At 39.0% G+C, this 22,040-nt stretch overlaps 1 protein-coding gene across 2 annotated transcripts in view; it reads left to right on the top strand.

Annotated features, from left to right (window-relative positions):
• The window catches only part of LOC104324651 (complement C4-A), a 50,951-nt gene that overhangs the window by 1,954 nt on the left and 26,957 nt on the right, over positions 1–22,040 (top strand). For both annotated transcript variants that reach the window (XM_069807908.1, XM_009928930.2), the window contains exons 2-18: positions 957–1,149; positions 2,200–2,383; positions 3,091–3,161; positions 3,474–3,559; positions 4,776–4,858; positions 5,974–6,061; positions 10,938–11,043; positions 11,225–11,348; positions 13,660–13,775; positions 14,528–14,695; positions 15,439–15,636; positions 17,968–18,159; positions 18,821–18,970; positions 19,382–19,508; positions 19,878–19,949; positions 20,824–21,024; positions 21,923–22,034. In XM_069807908.1, coding sequence (XP_069664009.1) covers positions 957–1,149; positions 2,200–2,383; positions 3,091–3,161; positions 3,474–3,559; positions 4,776–4,858; positions 5,974–6,061; positions 10,938–11,043; positions 11,225–11,348; positions 13,660–13,775; positions 14,528–14,695; positions 15,439–15,636; positions 17,968–18,159; positions 18,821–18,970; positions 19,382–19,508; positions 19,878–19,949; positions 20,824–21,024; positions 21,923–22,034 — 2,271 coding nt within the window. The remainder of the gene's footprint in view (positions 1–956; positions 1,150–2,199; positions 2,384–3,090; positions 3,162–3,473; positions 3,560–4,775; positions 4,859–5,973; positions 6,062–10,937; positions 11,044–11,224; positions 11,349–13,659; positions 13,776–14,527; positions 14,696–15,438; positions 15,637–17,967; positions 18,160–18,820; positions 18,971–19,381; positions 19,509–19,877; positions 19,950–20,823; positions 21,025–21,922; positions 22,035–22,040) is intronic.

The raw sequence follows: 22,040 nt of genomic DNA, 5'->3' as shown, positions 1-22,040 counted from the left end.
AAAAAAAGTAAAAAAAAGAGAAAGTTTAGCCAACCCATTCTGATAATGGTAAAATCATTTACCTTTCATTTTAGAAGTCTTCTGCAGAATAATAATTTTCCAAAAGCAGCTTTCTTGAGCTCAGAACTGTTCTTTATGTGTGTGCCATGATAACATTAAGACATAGTTCTTCACACAGTTCTCTGATTTTTGTATGTAAAAGATACTTGAAAAAAAGAGGGCAAGAATGATGATCTACATTTTAAAGGTCATGAAATTAATTACCAAGAAGCACCTGAGCAGACTTAAGAATAAAGGAAAGTAATAAAGAGAAAAAAACTAAATCGCAACCAGTTTAGCCTCCAACACAGACCTTCCCAGGGCTGTGGTCTCGCCTTCCATGGTCTCTCATTACAAGCATTTCACAAACAGTGACATCTGAATGAAGATCAGCTACTTGAAACCTCATACATATGGTTGTATAGGAAATTGATACCTCCTGACATATTAAAGCATAAGATGGCATAATGTAGGTGCTAGTACTTGAAGATACATGACTTTGTAGTATCAAATAGGTATTTATGAATATCCATTCATTGTCTCTTAATGCATGGCCTGGTTTTGTTTCCAGAATGTTGAGTTTATAGAACTTTCTCTGAGTTAAACAAGGCTATAAATGTCATTGGCAGTCCCTGGGATATATTGCAGGGTTTTTTCTCTCCTATCTATAGGGTCTGATCTTTTGTAGGACCTAAATATGATGGGTCAGAATTTGGGGATCAGTCGGAGAGAAACTGTCTTCTTTTAACCTCTACTCTGATTAACAAGAGGGATGGACTAGGTGATCTCCACAAGTCCCAAGCTCAACTATTCTGTGAGAGTCTGTTTTTTTCTTTAAAATTTGTGTTGGTTGGACATTCTTGTGTTATGCAAAAATCTGCCCACATAGTGGACAATCTGTTTCTATGTTGTTTTAGATATCTTATTACGGCTCCAAATGTGGTGCATCTGGGCACACACGAGACAGTAACAGTTCAAGTCCATGGAGCACAGCACCCTGTGCAAGTTACTGCGTACTTCAAAGATGAGGCAAAAAATCAGCTCCTATCAGAGAGGATCATCTTTAACCTTAACCAAAATAACAACTACCAAGAGATGAAAAAAGTAATGGTGAGTCTACCATCATAATGATGTAAATGTTTTAATATGGTGATAAAAGACACATAATCTGTACTAGGAATATGTTGGAACAGAGACAACACCGATCCCTAGAGACAGATGACAAAACACCAATTCCAGTGACAGCAGCACCCTATTCACCCAACCAGCTAAGAAAACAACGCCTAATATAATTTCAGTGGTGATTGTGAGTGCTCTTTTGTGCCCAACAAGCAAGCTCAAGATTTTGTCACATGGTGATGAAAGATCTTTTCATTGCTGTAGATGAGTGATGAAATTAAATTAAAAACATTTAATTGTTTTATCACTGTTTGTTGTTCTGCTTCACTTAAACTAAGACTGCATTCATGCCTTTGGCATACTGGCCATTTTTACAAAACAGGAGAAACGTTTAAAAATGCGCAGTCTCTCAGACCAAAGCCTGTGATGTTTCTGCAAAGCTGTAAGTTGATTAATTCTTCTTTACGTCCTGCTTTGCATCATTTACTTCTGACAGTTTTCTTTGAAGTCTAGCAGCTTTTAGTTCAGGAGTACTAGTTTGGACTATTTGGCTGGAAAACAGCATACAGCAAGACTCAGTTTAGCTCTGATTGATTACTCCCAAAGCTAAAAGCTGAGCTTTCAAATCAGGGTCTTCTTGAGCATGATGTTTAGAAACATTGTCTTAACCTGCATGAGGTAAAGCTTTAATCTCATAGCCAAGATTTGAGCAAGTGAAGGATTACAGGATGCTGCTAGAGCTACCAAATGACATGGTAACTGGAATTTAACATGCATGTAGACTGAAGAAAAGTCACTGGGCTTGATTTATTGCCGTTAGACAGATGAATGTGTATTTCTATGGGAGAAAATGGGGGATTAGATAGTATTTCTACTTAGAAATATTCACCCAGTAAGAAAGATATAATTGAGTATCTTCTATTGAATGGTGCTAATAAAATTATTTTAGCACTTTAGCTGGTTTTGGGCCTCAGCTGTGTGGCTCTGAAGTTACCAGGTTCATATCTGACTCTGTGAGGTTTTTCCTTTTGCCCTCTTCAGGTCAATCCAGAGACTCTGCAACAGGATCTGTTCAAGAAGAGTAATCGGCCATATGTTCTGCTAGTCACCGAAAGCAGGGACCTTTATAAGGAGACCGTTCAAAGCACTCGCATCCTCCTGTCTTCCAAGAAAGGCTACATTTTTATTCAGACAGATAAGCCTATATACACACCGAGTTCCAAAGGTTAAAATACAAATGCTGCATTTCAGATGTTGAATATAGACATTACAAGGGCATAATTAGAAAAAGTAATAATGACATGATCCTTCCTAATGTAAATCCTTCTCATTTAACCCCAGCTATCTCTGTCCTTACCAGCCAGTCCAGATTTTAAACTTGCCTTCTGCAGCCAGGGCTTCTGCAGGGTCTGCACCACACATTGCAGCAACCCATGTGGAAATGCCACTGGAGTAAAGAAGTCATTCTCTCCTCTAACAGGAGCCAGATAAAATCTGCTCCTTTTTGTTCAAAAAGCTTAATAATGACACCTGCAAAAAAACTCCTATTGCTTTTGCTTACAATACCAGCAGTAAGTATCCTTTGCACTTTAAGACAGCTGTTTTGTTACTTAACAATTTAGTCAAGCAACAACAGAGGGAAGTCAAAAAAGTTCTTGAGTTTGGTTGCAGGCCTTGACTGCAGAAGGAATACAAAAGTGAGTGAAGCTCCCCGAGTATTTTTCAGAATTTCCTTCAAAAAGGTATGTTTGGTCAAGTAATATGCAAAGCCTATGGAAGAATGCAATTCTTTTTTGAAATTTCTCACATTTCTTTTCATTAAAAGAAAGTGGTTTATCCCAAAATCAGTAACTCAGTTTAGAGTTTGTAATAATTACTATCTAGAAAGGCCATAAATAAATATATGAACACATTTATTCTTCTGTTAAACAGTAAAATACAGGATCTTCATTCTGGACAATGCTATGAGGCCAACAGATGACACAGTTACAGTTGCTGTGCTAGTAAGTATACAAAAAACACTGTTAATGAGTGCTTCTCAGCACAGGAGCTATGAAAAACTTCCACAAAAGATCCAAGAGTAAAACTATAGCTATGACTCCTTTCCAGAAATCAGTATTTACACATTGTGAGATATGTCTAGTCATTTTTGGCCAATGTCAGGGGCATGGAGGGAAATGTAACGTGAATATTAAAGTAGGAAAGTAAGCAGAGCATTTTCTTTTCCTTAGGACTAGTACATGAACTTGAGCTTTTGCATGTAAATGTTTGACACCTGGTGCATAATTTTATGTTTGTTTTCTCTCTCTCAACAGAATTCAAAAGGAATGGTGGTTAAAAAGTCAGACCGAAAAATAAAAACAGTGTTCAGTGAGAACTTTGAAATACCTGACATTGCCGAGTACGTTACTGCCGTGCCTTGTGCATTAAAACAGTTCACATGTCAAAATGTCTCTTGCAGCAGAACTATCTTCAAGCTAAAAACAAGAGTCTTGTCCTTCCCTTCCCTTCTTTCTTCTCTGCTCCCCTGTTTTCCTCTCTTCTCTTTTTTTCTTACTGTGTATTGTCTGCTTTACCATTTCTTTAGAACAGGAGGTGCACTAAAGCAGACAGTTTTGCTCTGATCACACCTGGGAAGCACCACAGCACGCTGTCAGAGTGTGACAGCAAGGAACCAAGTATGATTGCTCTGGAGCCATCCCTGGAGCCTCCTGCCCTGCTGGGGTCTACACCTGAGCCGGCCACCCAACAGTCCCTTCTCTGACACTGGAGAGAAAGTCACATATTTAGGCTGTGATTCATCTGACCTGTTTTAGATGCCTATGTCAGGATGAGATGTACCATGTCTCAGCACTGTCTGTTTCTCTCCATGGCTGTAGAGGAGCCCAAGGGGACCTACGCAAGTGAAAGACCTCACAGTGTAATGTCTAAAGTGAGGAGGACTAACCCCACCACCTATTAGCAGGATCAAACCATCCAGATTCATCCCCCTTACCTGTTGAAGTACTTAAGATTTTTAACTGCTGAATTGCTTGAATTACCGTTCAAAATTGTCTTTCTCCTACCATGGAGCACAGGTTGAACCTATGGTTAATATGTTTTTACCTTTAAGCACCTCATCTTGGAGAGATAAGCCCAGAATTTAATGTTAGTATGCTACAATTAGCAACATTTATCTTGGTAAGGAATAATTTAGCAAACTGCTTAAATATCTGCTAAACCATATGACTACATGATTTCAAACTGTCAAACTTTTACTTAATATTCAGCGTGTTCCTGCATGCTAGATTGATTTTGACATCACACTGAAGATAAGCTGTAAGGAAATACATGATGAGTTCTCTATTTCTGAGGGCTTTTCAAAGGCAGTGCATGTTACATGTGGTTTGCAAATAAGTTATCTTGCAGTTCCTCATAAAGTCTTACTGAGTGTTTCCTAGGTCATTTGGCAGTATGTTGCTGGCTCCTCCCAGCAAAGAGAAAGCCATTAATAAATTAGTTTGGGATGAGATCAAAGCAAGGAAAATATTTGCATTTAGGGATAATTTAAATATATTAGCATCATAAAATATCTGAGGAATCCTAATTAACTATTTTCTGCTGAATCTGAACTTTAGGCCTGGAACTTGGAAAATCAAAGCCTGGTTTCGTCAATATGAAATGTCTAATGTTTCTGCTGAATTTGAAGTTAAAAATTATGGTAAGAGACTATTTAATTTGCATTATAAATATATGAAGTCATCACTATGTGTTACAAGATATAATGCAGTGATTAAACCTGGCTGTAGTTAGGTACTAAGGACAAGATTCACAGAGGTTCAGTGCCTCATTGCTATCTCTGATGCACAGAAAGAGAACTCTGGTTTTGTGTGCCTTCTACTTATATTTGAAAAAAAAAGTTTTATACACACTTAGTAACTTTAATATTTTTCACAAAACATCCTTTTTTGGAAGGGCCCTCCTGCTGCAGAAAAAAATGGAGATGAGCTCCATCTTAAAATCATTGCAATTCTGGCTAAAGTTTTCAGTGAAGACTAGAATGGAAAAAAAAGCTACCTATTTTCTCTCAGTAGAATTCAGTTTAGAAGTTGATTAGCATTGTTCCTATACTCAGAGAAGCTTTTTTAAAAAAGAGTAAGGGCACTGTGGAAAAAGTAAAAATGTAGAAATTTAACAGTATGGAGTAAGAAATGGCTTGATTTATTTGTGCTGAAATTATGCTTTCTTGTAAAATTTTGTGGGGTGTTTTGTGGGGTTTTTTTCCTTAAAGGCAAAAGAAAACCTCAAGATTATATGAAAAATCTCAGTTTAATGAAAGTGGTTTTGCCTTAGCTAGTAGATGTAACAGAATAGTGGAGACTACTGCATTCTCTGCAAACACCTATATCCAAGAGCAAATTACTCTGGCTATACCTGCAGTAGCAAATAGTCTGGCTTTATAGGAGTGAATTGCAGAGTGACACAGCTGATGCTGAGGACCTCATGTTCACACTCAACCCATTTCAGGGTGGGTTTACTTCAGACTGGTTCTAGTCGAGGGTATTTAATGCCTGTTAGCAGTTAGGGCTTATCTTCTGGCTTATTTTCATTGTAAATAAATCAATTTTGTGGCTCAAAGACTGGTCCACAATGTGAAGCAAAGCAGAATAAGGGACAGTAATCAGGAGATTTGCTTCAGAAGTGCACTGCTGATTCAAACTAAAACATCCTTTCAGTGCAGCTGCATCCTCTCAGTGGGTGTTGCCACATACCAGGAGTTTAAGGTATGTTTGAAACTCACAAGTCATGCCTTTTTGTCTTCTTTTTTTAATGCAGAACTTCCATCTTTTGAAGTCAAACTCATCCCACTTCAGCCATACTACCACATCTGGGATGAAAACTTTGTGTTTGATATTGAGGCAAAGTAGGTGTGCTCACAGCGAGCCTGTTTTAGAAGGCAGATAAGTAGATAATGAACTTTGCAGCTTCTTCCTTTTTCTTGTCATTAACAGTTAACCAGCTTCTGGCTTTACTTGAATCTGACTTTAATCTTACGTACTCTCTGTTTGCACTACTAACTTGAGACATCAGTGTAAAATGCTACCTGGATCTACATGGTGGTGATCAAAAGAACAAGATTTTCTGAATATTATAGTTTGCTAGTAAAAAGGTGACTATTTAGGATTCTCCTTTGTGTTGCTAGGTAAGGTTCCAGGCAAACTGATAACTTGCTTTTCTTTATACTTTTTGGTTTAAACATTTAGAAACATTCTAAAGTCTCAGATGTTGTTATTTAATGTAATTAAAGTAGAGATGGATTCAAGTTTGAGTATGAAGTTTTCTCAAAGCCAATGACATTTGGAAGTAATAAATTAGTGCTTATTTGAGAGTAATGATTTTATGCAGAAATGCTTTCAGGTGAATAAATACAGTTAGTCAGAGGAGTTTCGATGACCATCACTACGGACATGTGCATTACTGCACAGTAGTGCAACACTGATCTGGATGAGACATGGCTACAAAGCTCTCAGACTGGCCAGACCATGAGGCAGGGCTCAATAGAGAATAAAGCACACCTGATCCCATATCAAATTAGAATGGCATCAAATATAGAGTAACTTAGAAAGTCAGACAATGTAAATTTAACCCATCAAAATATTTTGAATACTTTAGAAGAATCAGACTGAACCTAGATTGAATAAGTATTTTGTGCTCTGGTGTTTTTGATCCTGCACTGACAGGTCTGAGTTTGCTGTATGATCTAACAGTGGCTTATCAACATATATCAAGCCTTCTTGGCTGTTGAATTTTCGGGTTTCTTAGGAGTAAAAATACTAACAACTGCTTGTTAGGAGAATGTTCTTCCTTTATTTACTACTCAGCTGGAATCCAAAATGACTACAAGTACCTTGGCCACCTTGCACATTGGGAAAATTGAGAGAGAAATTAAATAGTTCTCTGGAGCCTCAGCATGTATTTCCTTTTCACTGAAGTCACCACTCATGCAACTAGAGTTGATGACTTTGGTAGTATATATTTATATGACATTTGTTAAGTCCAGGTTCTACATGCCAGTCATTTAAGTAAAGTGGTTCAGTGTGGCATTAGTTCAGATGTTACAAACTTGATTTAGAGTCAGATTTTAAATCTGTTTTAAAGATGACTCGGTGCAAAAAAAATCATGGTATGAAAACAGTATCATATTGATGAAGAGTATGTGAAGTTCCTTCATGAAAAACAATGTACTAGAAATTGGCTAAAACTTAATACTGCACTCAAACAGAAGTTTATGTTTTCTGAAGTCAAAGAACCTCTGTGTGAAAAGTTAGACATCTGAATTAGTCTCCCTATGCTGACTAAATTAGAACTTGATACCTTTTTTTTTTTTTTATGAAGAGGAATAAATTTTATGGAATGAGAACAGGCAGCTGGAGGCAGCTGATCTTCTCTCATAGTTGAGAGAAATCTTTTCAGTTTCAAAGGAGTGAGGAGACTGACCACCTTTTTGCTCATGTATTATTTTCTTTGTTTCTGTGGATTCCTGATTTTTTATATCTTTAAAGATCAGAAAATAATATTAGCAAATACTATCAAATTGAGTAGGTTTTTAGGATCTTGCCAAACATACTGGATAGTTGATATGGAAGAAATATATCTCCTGAAATGGGGTACTCTGCATTATCTAGATAACACTGAAATAGTTATTCTGTTTATTTCTCCCTATCTAGACAAAAGCTCAGATATATTTCAGGGCAATTTTGATATGTCAGCAGGGAGTTGAACACACAGTATCAGCAAGTAATGTCAGACCTTCACTAAGAACAGCTCCTTAAAAAAAAAGTCAACACCTCATGGCTTTTGATGTTGATTCATCATGTTCCTTAAGATTCTTTAACACAAAACCACAAATAGGATCACACAGAGTTATTGTAGCTAGTATTGTTAAATAAATACATTTAGTGTTAAACAATGGGCAGATCTTCTCTACAGTAATGATACCCACGGTAGTGGAAAGTTAACTGTGTATATTTTATTAAATAACCAGTATTTATTTTTGAAGCCTGTAAAGCTTATTGTATCTGTTCACTTTTAGTATTTTGACTATTAATGGTTTGCAATTATTTTTAGTAATATAAAAATATACACAAGTGACATTGTTGGGAGATGTTTTAACAGTGAAGTTAGATTCTAATAACTTACTAATTCTACAGAATAACTTGTATAATTTTTTCAAGGGATTTCATTGAGTTTCGTAGGCAAAGCCCTTTGAGTGTTGCCTTTTACAAACATACACATAATTGAATAGTATAAGAATAACTTATTGATAAGTCACCATTGGACAGTTTGTGTCTATCTCAGTAGCTGGTGAGGATGGCAGAGAGGAGGCAGTCAATACAGAAGGGAGGAAAGATCTAGGTATAGGAATTGCTAATATAATATACAGATAAGAATAAAAAAGCCTGGTCTGTACAACCAAAGTTTGTGACTTTGTTAAACAGTGACAGTAACTAACCTCGTAAGTAATTTCGCTTATAGTAGCCTTTAGTTAAATAGGCATTAAATATTAACATTGAACTATGTGAGTGCATGTGACTAAAGTATCATCACTACTGCGACCATCTGTGTTTCATCTTGTGTTTGACTGTGGAAAGCCCTCCAAAGTGAGAGGGGCAAGCAAATTATTATTATACTCAAACATTATTTAATATCTTTTGAGATACTATTTCTTAGATGCTTTCCTTATATGAGGAATTATTCTCATACAGTAGGAGCTTTGTCTGCATTTGAATGTGATACCAAAAAAGATATTTGAGCCACCTGGGTAGTAAATTAAATAGTTCCAGGTAAGGTTCCTGAGCCTCAGAGCCTGGCTGCCGATGGCATGGCTGGTACATGGCACAGGCTCAGCCTCAGCCATACAGCACTCCCCAAATGATTCCTGGAAACTCTTCAGGAGGAAGCATGGACCAAGGTCCACCCCACGTCTGCATGTGGCCACCCTGCTGTGGAAGACAGGGGGTTTAGTAGAGCAGGCATAGGCTGTGCTGTGCCAGCTGGCCACAGCCTCTGAGACAGCACTGCGCTCATTTAATTTAATTAACCTGGTCCAAACAGGGTACAGTTGCTAGATTTGCTATCTAGACCCTGGCACTGTATCCAAGTGGAAGACTGATCCTCCATAGTGCCCCCCCCCCCCCCCCCCCCCCCAGTTCTAGTGGGTTTTATTTCTGGTCTAAATTAATCCCTGGCCAGCTTATACCCTGTTGGTCTTCTGCCCACTGTCCTTGAGCTCTTTGCCTTGACTGTGCTGATCCTTCCTTTCCCCAGCACAGCTTGAGAGAGCAGATAGAACCCTGTATCCACCTCCTTTTGCTTGGGTGAACAAACTCAACTCTACTAATCTCCTCTTGATAACCTTCACTTCTTTATTTGGTTCTATTGAATAATTACTAGCTTTAATCATGATTACTTGATATTGTGATATGAAGGGATATCAGATAACTGACTTTAATATTTTAATCCTTTCTAAAGTTTTCTCTGTATGTTATTGCAGCACTCAATTTTGAGTTTATGGACTGTGCAACTCCTTCATATATACTTCACTACTCATTAACATCATAATTATTTAAGAGGAAAAAATGGGTTTGAATAACTGGATACCGCTCTTTTGTCTATTGGAAAAGGTCCTAGTGGTGCTACACAGGCCTGCCTGACTTCCATCAAAATCAACATATGGAATTCCTGATAATTGAACTTATTCCTCCGAACTGGCCATGCATGTAATGAACAGTTATTTGGTATATCGGCTGTTGTTTCCCGCAGTTATTACTTCTGGCATTTTAAGCAGTTTTCATAAGAACTGCCTCTCAGTTAGTTTCATTGGTATAGATCAGTGCTGCTGATCAGGTCAATTTGAAAGAGGCTTTGTTGAAACAAAAATAAGCCATTACAGAACTGAGATGAAGCAGGATTTCCACAAGCAAAAGACAATACCATGGCCGTGACAGGTCTCATGTAGCATGTTACATGCTGTGCTGCAGGAGGGTGCCATCTGCCAGGGTTTCCGTGAGTAAGGAGCCTGCCAGGTGCAAAAACATGCCCTATCCTCTCTCTCCATGACCTATATGGAGATTTCAGGGGTGTTCTGGCCAGATATCTATCTGGCAAATATTTCACTTACAAGAGGTCCCTATGCTATACTGCCTAAATCCATAGAAGAGATGTGGGGTGGAGGTTGTCTGCCTAACGCAGGTATTAAGATTTCGGCAGGTAGGATCTGTCTCTGGAGGTCTTCAGAGGTACAAAATACTTCATATCAGTCCCTGAGACAATTCTCTGGCTTCCTGTTTTAAATGCTCTGCTCATGAGGTGTCTTATACAAATGAATTAGCTGTTCACCCAAGCTAAATAGATTGGATACCTCCCTTGCTCCCTGTGAAGGGGATGAGTTGCCTTAAACCTCACTGTGCAACTAAAGTTCTCATTAATTTGTAAAAAAAAAAGTTTCAATTACTCTGGTGTAAATTTTGTCAGATGATGTTTCTGCATGTGATTCTGCCAATGTGATTTACTCCATATATTTCTCTGCACTTGAAATTACCACTTTGTACACAGACCAGTAAAAGTCTTCATGTTTGAGTTATCAGTGAGTGGGACTAATTTTTGGTTTCAAGCTGTTAGTTACAGATGGGATGCCTGCAGATATCCCAATTTTATTTCAGCATAAAATGATCAGTCTGATTTATGCTTGCTTTTTATTAATGTTATGATTCAACTCCTCACTATTCTTCCTTCCAAAGACACTCGTATGGGAAAGGGATTCAAGGTGCTGCATATGTGCGATTTGGCATAATTGATGAAAACGAGAAAAAAGTCTTTCTTCCAGGCCTGGAACAACAGCTATCTGTAAGTACTGGAGTTCAGTGGAACTATTCTGATTTATCCCAAGTGAGCTGAATATTGTCAGAAATTATCGCAATATAGATCCCTGTAATACCATAGTCATGCTATAAGCAACAATTCTTTAATTCTAGTGGCAACAAACCAGTAAAGTGTTGTCACTTTTTTTTTCCCACTTTTGTTTTAGATTCAAAATGGAAAAGGAAGAGTTACTTTAAATACACCACTTTTGGAAGAGAAATTAAGAAAGAGTATTTCCACTCTGGAAGGGTTTCATTTATATGTGGCTGTTACCACTGTAGAAACTGCAAGTGAGTACACTATGCTTTAGCTGATACAGTCTGTAATATTTACGTTGATTTTTCTCTAGTGTAATCCTTTGTGTGGGAAATCTTGTCCCGCTGGACTAATCTTCACTGCAAAGCTTGCTCATGCTATAGTGCATGACCGCCTCTTTCATCTGACCCCCTTCTGTGCACAAAATTAATCTCAGGTGGGATTCACTTAACTGAACACTAATGTCCAGTACCACTTTAAATGCCCTATGTAGTCCTGTGTGGTCTTCCACTGCTGGTCCAGAAGTGTTCAGGTCTCCTCTAAGTACTCCCCTATAGAGTCTGTCCCATATTAAACAGCACTGTGAGGATACCCTAGTCCCTCTGAAGTGGTACCAGACACCTGTATGAATGCAAATAAATTGCTCTCCTCGAGATCTTGTTTCAGCACTTGCCTCAGCCACATCTATTCCTTCCATACATACAGAGTTATTAGCTGAGCTTGGTATCTTAGCTTGATTTATACCTCAGCTGGCTAAGCTGTCAGTCTAAATGTAAGGCATATGTATTACAGCTACAATGTGATGCAGGGGAGGATCTAGCCCTTGTGAGTCCTGCTTGTCCTGTTATGCCTTCCCACAGTTTTATCAGCCTGTGATACTTTCATGTGCAAAAGTACAATATAGTCCAAATAGCTTGGTCTTGCTGTTCATCTGGGACATAAGCCTTGAGCGTGCCTGTCCAGAAGATTTTCAGTGGCTGTTTGCCTTTGTTTTCCTAGAGGACAGCTATTTATTTCCAGAGCTCATTACAGGGGATTTATGTAGATATTTGCTCACAGCAGTGCTAAGCATGTCGAGTAGGCCCCCAGATATCTTAGAGCTACCCACAAGTGATCACTGCATTGAATTAGATGCAGTCGTCAATGGGTTATTTGGGTTGTAGCAAGTGCTATTGTTAGTTATACGAGGCTGAAGTGAGAGGTGCAACTTAAGTGCTGACCTCTGAAGTTGAATCTGCAACGAAGCAGACTGTTCCAACATGAGCAGGATTTTTCTTGTTCATAGGGAGACTGATCCCTTTTAATTTAGGTATCTGGGAGCAAGGTATCTAGTCAGAGCTCAGGCGCTTTGTATAGTCAGTATAGAGAATGGATGGGTTAAACTGCACTCCAGAGGTGTCCCCATTGGTTACAGGAGTCTAGTTACATAGCTTAGAATTACTAGAATTCTAAAAATTCCTAAAAATCCTAAATACTAAGTAGGATTCCTTAGAATCCTAGAATTAAGTCAAATGCATTGCAGCTGCGCAGTTCTTTAGTATACTCTACTATAGGTACTTACATGCACTATTGCTGCAACGTTTATTGCAAGAGCAAAAGGGGTTGAAAGACCTCCTGTTACCACACCAGCATGATGGATATAAGATCTTGTGGTGTGACGTGGTCTCTACCACGCTGCGCACGCTTCTCCGTTCTGCCACAGGCAGGCTGCCTTCACACTTGTGTACTTGCTGTGTTTGGTATTAATTATATGCTTGACAGGGCAAGGCTGGTGGGCTTTAACTGACACCTCTCAACCTTGGACTGTTAAAGTGGAAAATAAGGATGTTGAAAGTATGTCTCTAAATGCACTTAGTTTCAAGCAAGCCATGTAACTGGGTTTTTTTAGAAGTAGTTATGGGTAGTGGTTTAACTAGAACTTAACTAGAAGAATAAGAGCTTTAACTAGAAGAATCTTAGATGGGAAGCAGATGCTCAAGCTGTCTTGTAGGTGCAAAGTTGCAGAAGATGATATTAGGTAATATTAACTCTCACCAGCAGTAAAAAATGAAAAAAAAAACTTTTTCAGAAAATTAGAGATCTAACATCCAAACCCCCCTACTGATTCTGGGTGAATTTTGTGTTGGACTTTGATGAAGCCTTCCCCCAGGAACGAAGCCCCGACAGCTTGGAAAGGGAGGTGCACAGCCGCAGTGGCTCCTGTGGTACCAGTGTGCTCTGTGATTGCAGGCACCTTGTTCTGATTGATGTGTTAGAGGAGAATTTTTATCTTGTGAGTAACAAACCACTTTGCAGGTCTCCGTGTCTGAGCTGTTGAGAGCACACACCTGGCAGTGCTGGCTCGCTGGAGCACCGTACACATCACACTGCCCTTGCACTGGCCTGTCTCTGGTTGTGTTCCCCATCTGCCTGCACCCATCTCTTCCTCTTCTCAGGGCTGAAGCTCTTTGGGGAGGGATCATTTTTCAGTTTTCTTTACATATACTGCTAAAAATCCAATTAATTTTGAAAACAGAAATTATGGATGCTACTCCCATAGCAACACATATTGTTTGATATTAACAGGTGGTGAGATGAGGGAAGAGGAACTCAGCAATGTGAAGTTTGTGAAATCTCCTTATGCTGTTGATCTGTCTAATACCAAAAAGTATTTTGTGCCTGGAGCCCCCTTCACTGTTGTGGTATGTAGAATTTAGCTGACTGTGTCCATTTGCCTCCATAGCAAGGGATTTATATCTGCACTGTTTATAAAATCCTTATCTGATCCAGTCAGAGCTCTCTAGGGCAGAGACCTTCAGGAATGAGTCCAACAGGGAGCTACTGTTTGTGTCTGGTTTGTCTCGTTTCTGTACACACAGAGCCTGAGCAGGGAAACTGAAGCCAGAAAATGCTGGTTTTCTGTTCTGGAAGTCATTTGTGCACTGTTGCACTACAAGGTTTTATAAAACACATAGGAGTCTCTTTCTCAGTTCCATATCAAAAGATTAAAATAATAATGTATCAAATTAATACTGTATCAAATTCTGAAAACTAAAACAAGGTATTGTCCTTTTTTTAAAAAAATGTATTTTAAGTTTTTGAGTTTTTAAACTTCATGCCTTCAAGTTTCTCTACAAAGTTTTCCACAAAGAGTTAAAGTTAGAAATTTACCTTATAATAGTTAAAGATAAATATCTCTGGGGTTGGCTGAGATCTAATAGATGCTGTGAAAATCTGGGGGAGCTGTTAATCTGTGTTCACAGTTTTTTACCTTAGCTGGAGTCCAGACTGAGACAATTGCTACCCCCTTTTATCAAAGCTCAAATTGTCAAACACTAATGTGTACAGTTTTGTATTTCTTCTCAGTTTATAAAAATAATTGCTTCTTGTTTGTGGGCATTTTTTAAACCCAGGCATATCCTTGAAGTAACAGAAAAACATTTTTTTCCAATAGGCATCTGTCACTTTGATTGATGGCTCTCCTGCTGCCTCTCTGCCTGTCACTGCTACTGTTAACTTGCCTGGAAAAACACCAGTGAAGAAGACTGCATTTTCAAATAAAGACGGTCTAATCCCCTTTACATTCGACATCCCTGGAGATGCTCAGATGCTTCAAATAATGGTAAAGAAAACCCAAACATCCATGTTTAAAAATACATCTCTGAGAAGAGCTCATAAGACAATTACAAATGACTGTGAAGATCATCAGTTTTCATTAAATTAGCACAGAGGGTGGAACATGATTTCTTAGACCATCTGCACAGCTTTGTCCAGATTGTGTAAGATATGTTAGAAAGACCAGGAGCCTGAGGGATGTCTTACTGAAGTGGAGGACACTCGCATACATCGGAACTTTGGGAGTACATACATTGGTGGTAGTGGTGCTTTTTGGGGGGTTTGGATGTGCGTTTTCCTGACATTAAAGATGGAAATGGGACAGTAAGGAATATCACCATGAGAAGTGACAAAAAATGATGAGAAGAAGGTGAAGTAAAAGGTCCTGAGCAATGCAGACAGTAGGATACATCTGGACGCTCAGAGGTTTCAATTATGTGCACAGTATAAAAAGGGAAAAAAGCTGTCTAAGTACAAAATCACTTTGTGATTTTGAGCCATTGATTCTCATTCAGAAAGAGCCAAGTCTGAAAAATATCAAGTGCAAATACAGCAAGAGACAAAATAGGGTGAGAGAATAAAGTAACTAAAATCCTGGGGTTTTATGCCAGGTTCTGCTAATGAGGTTTCAGCAGTGATGCATCTAATTTCCCAGCATTTTCTGAATAACCTGGCAAGATATGAATTAAGGGTGACACTCTATACTGTCTCCTAAAGGACACTTTACTCTGTCGTTTTCTTCCCTGACAGGTAAAGGCTGAAGAGGGAAAAGAAAAATTAGAATCACCTGAAACCAGTATCAGAGCTGAAAGATACCAGTCTGCTTCCCCAAACTATCTCAGCATCAGCATCCCACATACTGTTGTGGCACCTCAAGATACCTTACGCATCACCTTGAATGATATTCATCAGTCTGGCGGTGGAAAGATTGACTATTTCTATTATATGGTAAACAGAATAGTAGCATATCAGTAATTTCTTTTAGAAATTATACAGCCCAGAACATCTATCTAGTTACTAATACATGGAAAACCAGAGGGGTCCAACAAAGGGCAACTGAGATGATCAGTGTCCTAGCACACCTAACCTACCAGACAGGCTGAGGGAAATGGGCTTGTTCAGTTTGGTGAGGAGGCTAAGAGTGAGTTAACAGCAACCTAAAATTACTTGAAGAGGAATTACAGACATAATGGAGACAAAGTTTCCTAGGTGGTGCCAAGCAATACAACAAGGGACAAAGGCTACAAATTTTGTGGAAGGTTCATTTTGGAAAAATCTTTTCACTAGTGATGAATGCACTACTAGAAGAGTTTCCCCAGAGAGTTTAGGGAATTGCCATCCTCAGAAGCATTCAACACTCAACTACAGAAAACCACATCTGATTTAATCTTACACTGGTGATAGCTCATCTTAGAGCAGGCAGTTGAACTAGAGATCTCCACAGGTCCCTTCCAGAAACTACTTCTTTGATTCTATTATTTTTATGTATTTGCATATATTTGGGGGCATGTAAATTGTAAATTTTTCTTCTGAAGAAGGACACATAAGTACAAATTTTAGTCTGCAGTTTCTAATACAGTCTAGAGCAAATAGGTCCATATGGGGTAATGTTTGCCTGCATAATTACCTGGAAATTTTTGAAAGATACTAAACTGACAGCCTTGAAAGCTGAAATCCTGGAGAGATAACTTCTATGATATCTATGACAATTCGATTTCTCGTAATCCAGATCTTGTTCTTTCCCACTCCTTCCAATCTGTATTCTTTCCTCATGATAAGCCAATATTAAATATTATTTTTATTGGTCTGATTCCAGTAAATACCTTTGTTTCAGCTATTACAGAGCTGCCCACCTTGTTGTGGGCAGGTCATACATATACATAAGATTTCTGCAACAAGAAAACTTAGTCATATTCTAGGAGACCTTGAATATCTCGGAAAATGCCTTTTATAGTTAACTATTTTTTATGTAATGAATAACACATGATTCTTATATTACCATGGCTCCATATTACCTGCACCCAATGATAGTTAACAGGTAGGTCAGCATTTTCTCCAACAGATAATGTCATGAAGGATCACTGAAGGCATTGGCTGTTATGGCCCTAAATAGCATCCTGAAACTGGGTCTGAAAAGCAGTCCTACAGGTAGAAAAGTGAGGAACCAATCCTGCTCAGCCTGGGACCAAGAATGCAAAGTATTTATTTTGCTGAAGGAGACAAATGTGTTCATGGATATATTCCAGTAATGAATCTGTTAAATATGTTTAATCCCCTTCTCCCTCTCTTCATCCAAATTTCCCTTGGCAGCTTATATTTCCCAGGATGATAAGCACCACAGGCACCATTCCCATTTCTTTTTAATAGGACTCTGATATGTTGGAATAATTGTATCCCTAGGAGTTAAATTTAGGTTTGGGGGTTAATTTTCATTGGATGACTTAGCATAGGGTTGGAATTGCCGCTGCTGGGCTCTGGGAAGGCGCAGTGCTGGGCAGGCAGGGTGTATGGGAGGGGTGGTAGGAGACACTGTGGGAGCTCAGTCATGAGGCTTTCTCCCAAACTTTGGTCACCTAAACTAAGGCAGTGAGGATTTCAGACCAGGCTGCAGCATGTCTTTATTTCTTCCTGAAGCCCATTCATTATGTGTTTGGGAAAGCTGCATGTATTTTTTTCAGGGAAGAGCTCTATCAGTCCTGCCACCGTGTCTGTTTTCCACTCCTCTGACAACCCAGGAATATAATTAACATAACACATGAAGAAAGGAATTAAATAGTGAAAGATGAGCTGAAATCAGTTGAGGGCCAGTCTGTGATACTTTATCCTGAGTAATACTTTTTGGATGAAACATCCTGCTCCAAGACTTCCATAGCATCTGAAAGATTCAGTACTGAATACACATTAAATAAAGCTGGTCTCCTCCTGGGGGTGATGACCTGTTACTGTAGAAGACAAAAGCAAGACTGCCATCTGGGACCCCCTTTTCAAGCTGTAAGACTGAGTGGAGGGTGATAGATTTGTGTTCAAACCCAGGCCACAAGACCAGCGTAGCAGAGGCTTACCACCACACTCCTGTGCTAGAGCAACTGTGTGCTGATCTCCTCTAGGCTACTTACATGCAGGCTGGGAATTAAAACTATTAAGTGCCATTAGAAGAGAATAAATTTTAAACAGAAATGGCCTCAGAAAATTCTATATAGGTATATAAAATTATGCAACATAATGCCCAGTCTAGTGTGTATTCACAATATTTTATTTCTGTTTGTTTCTGCCTTGTAGGTTGTGGCAAAGGGACAAGCTGAACTTTTGGGAAGGGTCCCCTCCTCAAACAAAATAATAAACCTTAAAATCACTGAGAAGATGGTGCCCGCCTTTCGCTTTTTAGCTTATTACTTCATTGAGAACAAGGGCCATCAAGAGATTGTTGCTGATTCTGTATGGGTGGATGTTATGGATGTCTGTGAAGGAAAGGTACTTTCAAAGCAAGTAGCTTCTGTTATTGTATTCCAAAACAAAAACAAAAACATGGGGTATCAGCAGAGCAAGTGCAGGTCTTGTTACCCAGTTACGTTCAAGTTGGCACTTCTATTAATAATTCCCTATTAATTTCATAATCACCATGGCTACTTCCTCATAAACCACAGAAGAGTCTACATTATGTATGCACCAGATCTGAACCCAGTCATGTTGAAGAATTCAAATATGAGATAGAAAGGAGGTAGTACTATTGCAGAGTGGTTTAAGTAAGTCAGTTAATTTTGTATGTTAATTAGTCTTTTGCTGTATTTCATGGCGATTTTGTTTCCACTGGAAAATAAGAAAATGATATTGAGGGCCCTAGTTCAGCAAACCCTTTACGCATACTTTTAATTCCCATTGGTGCTTAAGTGTTGCTGAAAGGCAGTGTCCAATATCCTGCACAGACACATCTTTTAACCCCCCACGTTCTCATCTAGTGGGAGCTGTCTGCATCTATGTCTTCCAAAACACAGGATCCCAGGCAGAAACACCACAGAACAGGAACATACCCCAGCCTCTGACTGCTGACAGTCATGGCTGACAGTATTTCCGGCCCAAAGAGTCTTCGCTTTTTAACAAACATGACATTTTTGTTTCAATCTTTTCTATTTAGATTAAAGTGAGAACAGAGCAAGAGATATACGAACCAACAGACAACATCAATTTACTTATTGAAACGGACCATGCGGGAACAGTTGCCTTAGCTGCGGTTGATAAAGCAGTTTTTATTCTGAACAAGAAAAATAAGCTTACAGCCAAAAAAGTAAGATATCTGTAAGAAGAAAATACCATATCTAGTAGTCAAATGGAATTTTCCATGACTAATGAGAGGATCAAAATTTAATTAATAGATATTAATTGCTTAATCAAAGCTTTGCTAAGCTTGAAAATGTTTTTGCTTTTGCAATTCAGGATGTATTTAAGATTAATTATATATTTAAGATGGGGATTTCCATGCTACAGCAGACAAGTTTGTAAATTAAAAAAGCATTACTTGAAAGCACTCCCCAATTAAAACATCGTTCAGCTTTAATCTGTGTTTCCAAATGCAGCTTGTACCACCAGTTTGTCTTGCTTCTGCGAGTCAAAGGCTACAAGAATTTTTTTTAATATTTATTTTAAAAAAACACTTTTGCAAGTGTGTACAGTTTATCTACATTCTTTTATTTGGCAGGTATTTAATGCTATGAATTCGTATGATCTTGGATGTTCTGCAGGTGGTGGTGCAAATAGTGTTCAAGTTTTTACTGATGTTGGTCTTGCCTTTTTATCAGATACAATTAAATCCAAAGCTCGGGAAGGTAAGTGCAATCTGCCCTTTACTTTAGATGTTTGTACAAGACCACTATAGATCTGGGGAGGCTGATTGCTTGAAAATCAGAAACATTTTATCATGATGTCGTAAAATCTCCCTTGCCTCTGGATTTTTCTTCTTCTGTTCTTCCACTGGGTGCTGGCAGCTCACATAGCCCAGATCGTGGCTGCTTATCGTCTGGTATACAGCTCAGCTGAGACAGGCAACAGTGGGCTAGGGCTGTAATGTAACTCATTAAACTGTGGGTCTTATGTGAATGAGATGGGTCCTAAGATGGGTCTTCCATGAATGACCTGAATGATCAGGCTTTACTGTCATAGTATCATAACTGAGCTCTTCTCTTCTGCTTTCCCAGGCTATAAATGCTTCCAGGTTACCAGACGGCAGAAGAGATCTTTGGATTTTCAGAAGAAAATGTCAGGAATTGGTATGTCTGCTCATCTGGGTGGCCTGAAAAGCTTAGCAGTGGGAGGCAAAGGGATCTGGCTGGAATCTAGGGGGCAAGAAGTGATGGGATAGTGAAGGATACCGAGATATTCATAGTCCCAGTTCTTGAGTGAAGTGCCAAAACCTAGCTTGAGTGTGTATACTATGCCATGTGACCTGATGCATCATCTATCAAAACAACTCAAAAAACAAAACCAAAGAGTAGCCTGGCTGCAAATGGAAATTAATTCACCAGCTTATAATTCCAAATATGAAGTACTTCTGCTAAATATCGTGCCATAGAATCAGTCATGGCTTTAAAGTTTTTCAAAATTATTTGTATGGCCAGAAAATTTTTTAGAGATCCTATTTATATCTTGACATTCTGCTTTGAAGTTGTGCCAGCTTTGGTACTTTGTGCTCCAATTAAGAGAAGAGCTAGTATAATATTCGGTCTAAATTTAAAAAAAAAAAAGTTTACACAAATTGATATTTCCTTGCCAGAAGACATGATGGCCTGAAGCTGGGATCCTCCTTGCTTTTGAAATAGGTCTCTTTATTCAAGAATGAGAACACTGCCGTGGCTATTTCTACCAAGATATCTAATTCCAGTCTGCCAATGAGATGTTTTTAATTCGCAGTCTGAATTTGATGAGAAAACTTAGAATAGTATATCTAGGATGCCATAGGGCCTATGTTTTCCTCCTGTGTTTGTGAACTGGTTTTAGGATGGAGAACAGGTCCCCAGCTCAAGTTAGACTGTTGCAATAGCAATTCACATTAACTGCAAAGAATGACAGGAATGAGTATGATGAACACATTTACGCTTATTGCTACTTCCACAGCACTAATTCTGGGCTTTAATTATATTGCAGCCAGCAAATATCAAAACACTGATCTACAAAAATGCTGTGAAGATGGAATGAAATTAAATCCCATGAGGTTTTCTTGTGCAAAAAGGGTAACAAAGGTGGCTGGCTCCCCCAAATGCAGAAACGCCTTCCAGGACTGCTGTGAGAAAGCCACAACCCTCAGAAAGGAGTCGAAGCGGAGGATCAGAGTGGGCTTGGCACGAAGTAAAGAACAGTGGCATGCAACTGTCTACAGAAAAATACCCTTCATATGGTGGCAAGGGAGGCTTAAGGGGCATTTAATGCTGTGTGGCTGGGGAGGAAGTTTTCACATCAACATTTCAGTGAGCCCCAGCATAGTGCAGCACCCACAGGCCATTCACAACTGTACACTGTGAAGGTGGAAGTGGGATAGGATAACTTCTTGGTGTGAGAAAAGGCAGGAATCACTTTAGCCACCGTTGGCCCCACAACAGCCTTATGGAGGGGCTGTTGGCCCAGGCCCACACCCCGGGAGGCTGCAAACAGCAGAGCAGAGAAGGGGGTGGTTGTCTGCGTTCAGGACTCTGAGTGACCTTGGATTCATGACTATTTAATTAGTGGTACTACTGTTATAACACCTGAATACCTCCAAAACACTACCTCGTGAGAAGGGGCCACTTCAGCCAAAGACAATTTTGTTTCTTTTTTCCTTACTTCTCCCCAAAGTCTATCTCTGATCACACAAGAGCTCATGTTACAAAAAAAATATTTTGCGTTGAAAATGACCCCATTCTAAGTGTAATTTCTGCTACCATTTTTCTCAGAGCTCCCCTTTCATGGTCTGTCACAAATATGGGATGGTGGGAACATCTTTACTATGCATTCCTAAAGGAGAATGTTTTCTTGTTTGGTAGCATGTAGTTATTGAACTTGGAAAGAAGAATTATCCTTTTGTTCAGTGACAATCTTTGGTCATTGCTTCTTTTTTTTCAGCTTTTTTTTTTTTTTTTAATGCACAAGCTGGAACCCAGATGGGTCTTTTCATTCAAAGGATTTTTCATGCTGCTTTCTCTCTGACAAACTGACTCTCTGCAAAAGAGTGTAAGGTCAGCAGCCAAAGACTTCTGCTCTTGTTTTACAGACTATGATGACCATGAAGAATTGTTTGATGAAACCTCTGTCAACTTGCGCAGTTATTTTCCTGAGAGCTGGTGGTGGAATTTTGAAGAACTGAAAAACCCTGGGAACCATAGGTACTG

The sequence above is a fragment of the Haliaeetus albicilla genome, chromosome 20 (assembly GCF_947461875.1).
Source record: "Haliaeetus albicilla chromosome 20, bHalAlb1.1, whole genome shotgun sequence".
In the NCBI taxonomy this organism is placed as follows: Eukaryota; Metazoa; Chordata; class Aves; order Accipitriformes; family Accipitridae; genus Haliaeetus; species Haliaeetus albicilla.
The sequence above is the reverse complement of the archived record's forward strand: the minus strand, read 5'-3'. Positions and strand labels throughout refer to the sequence as shown.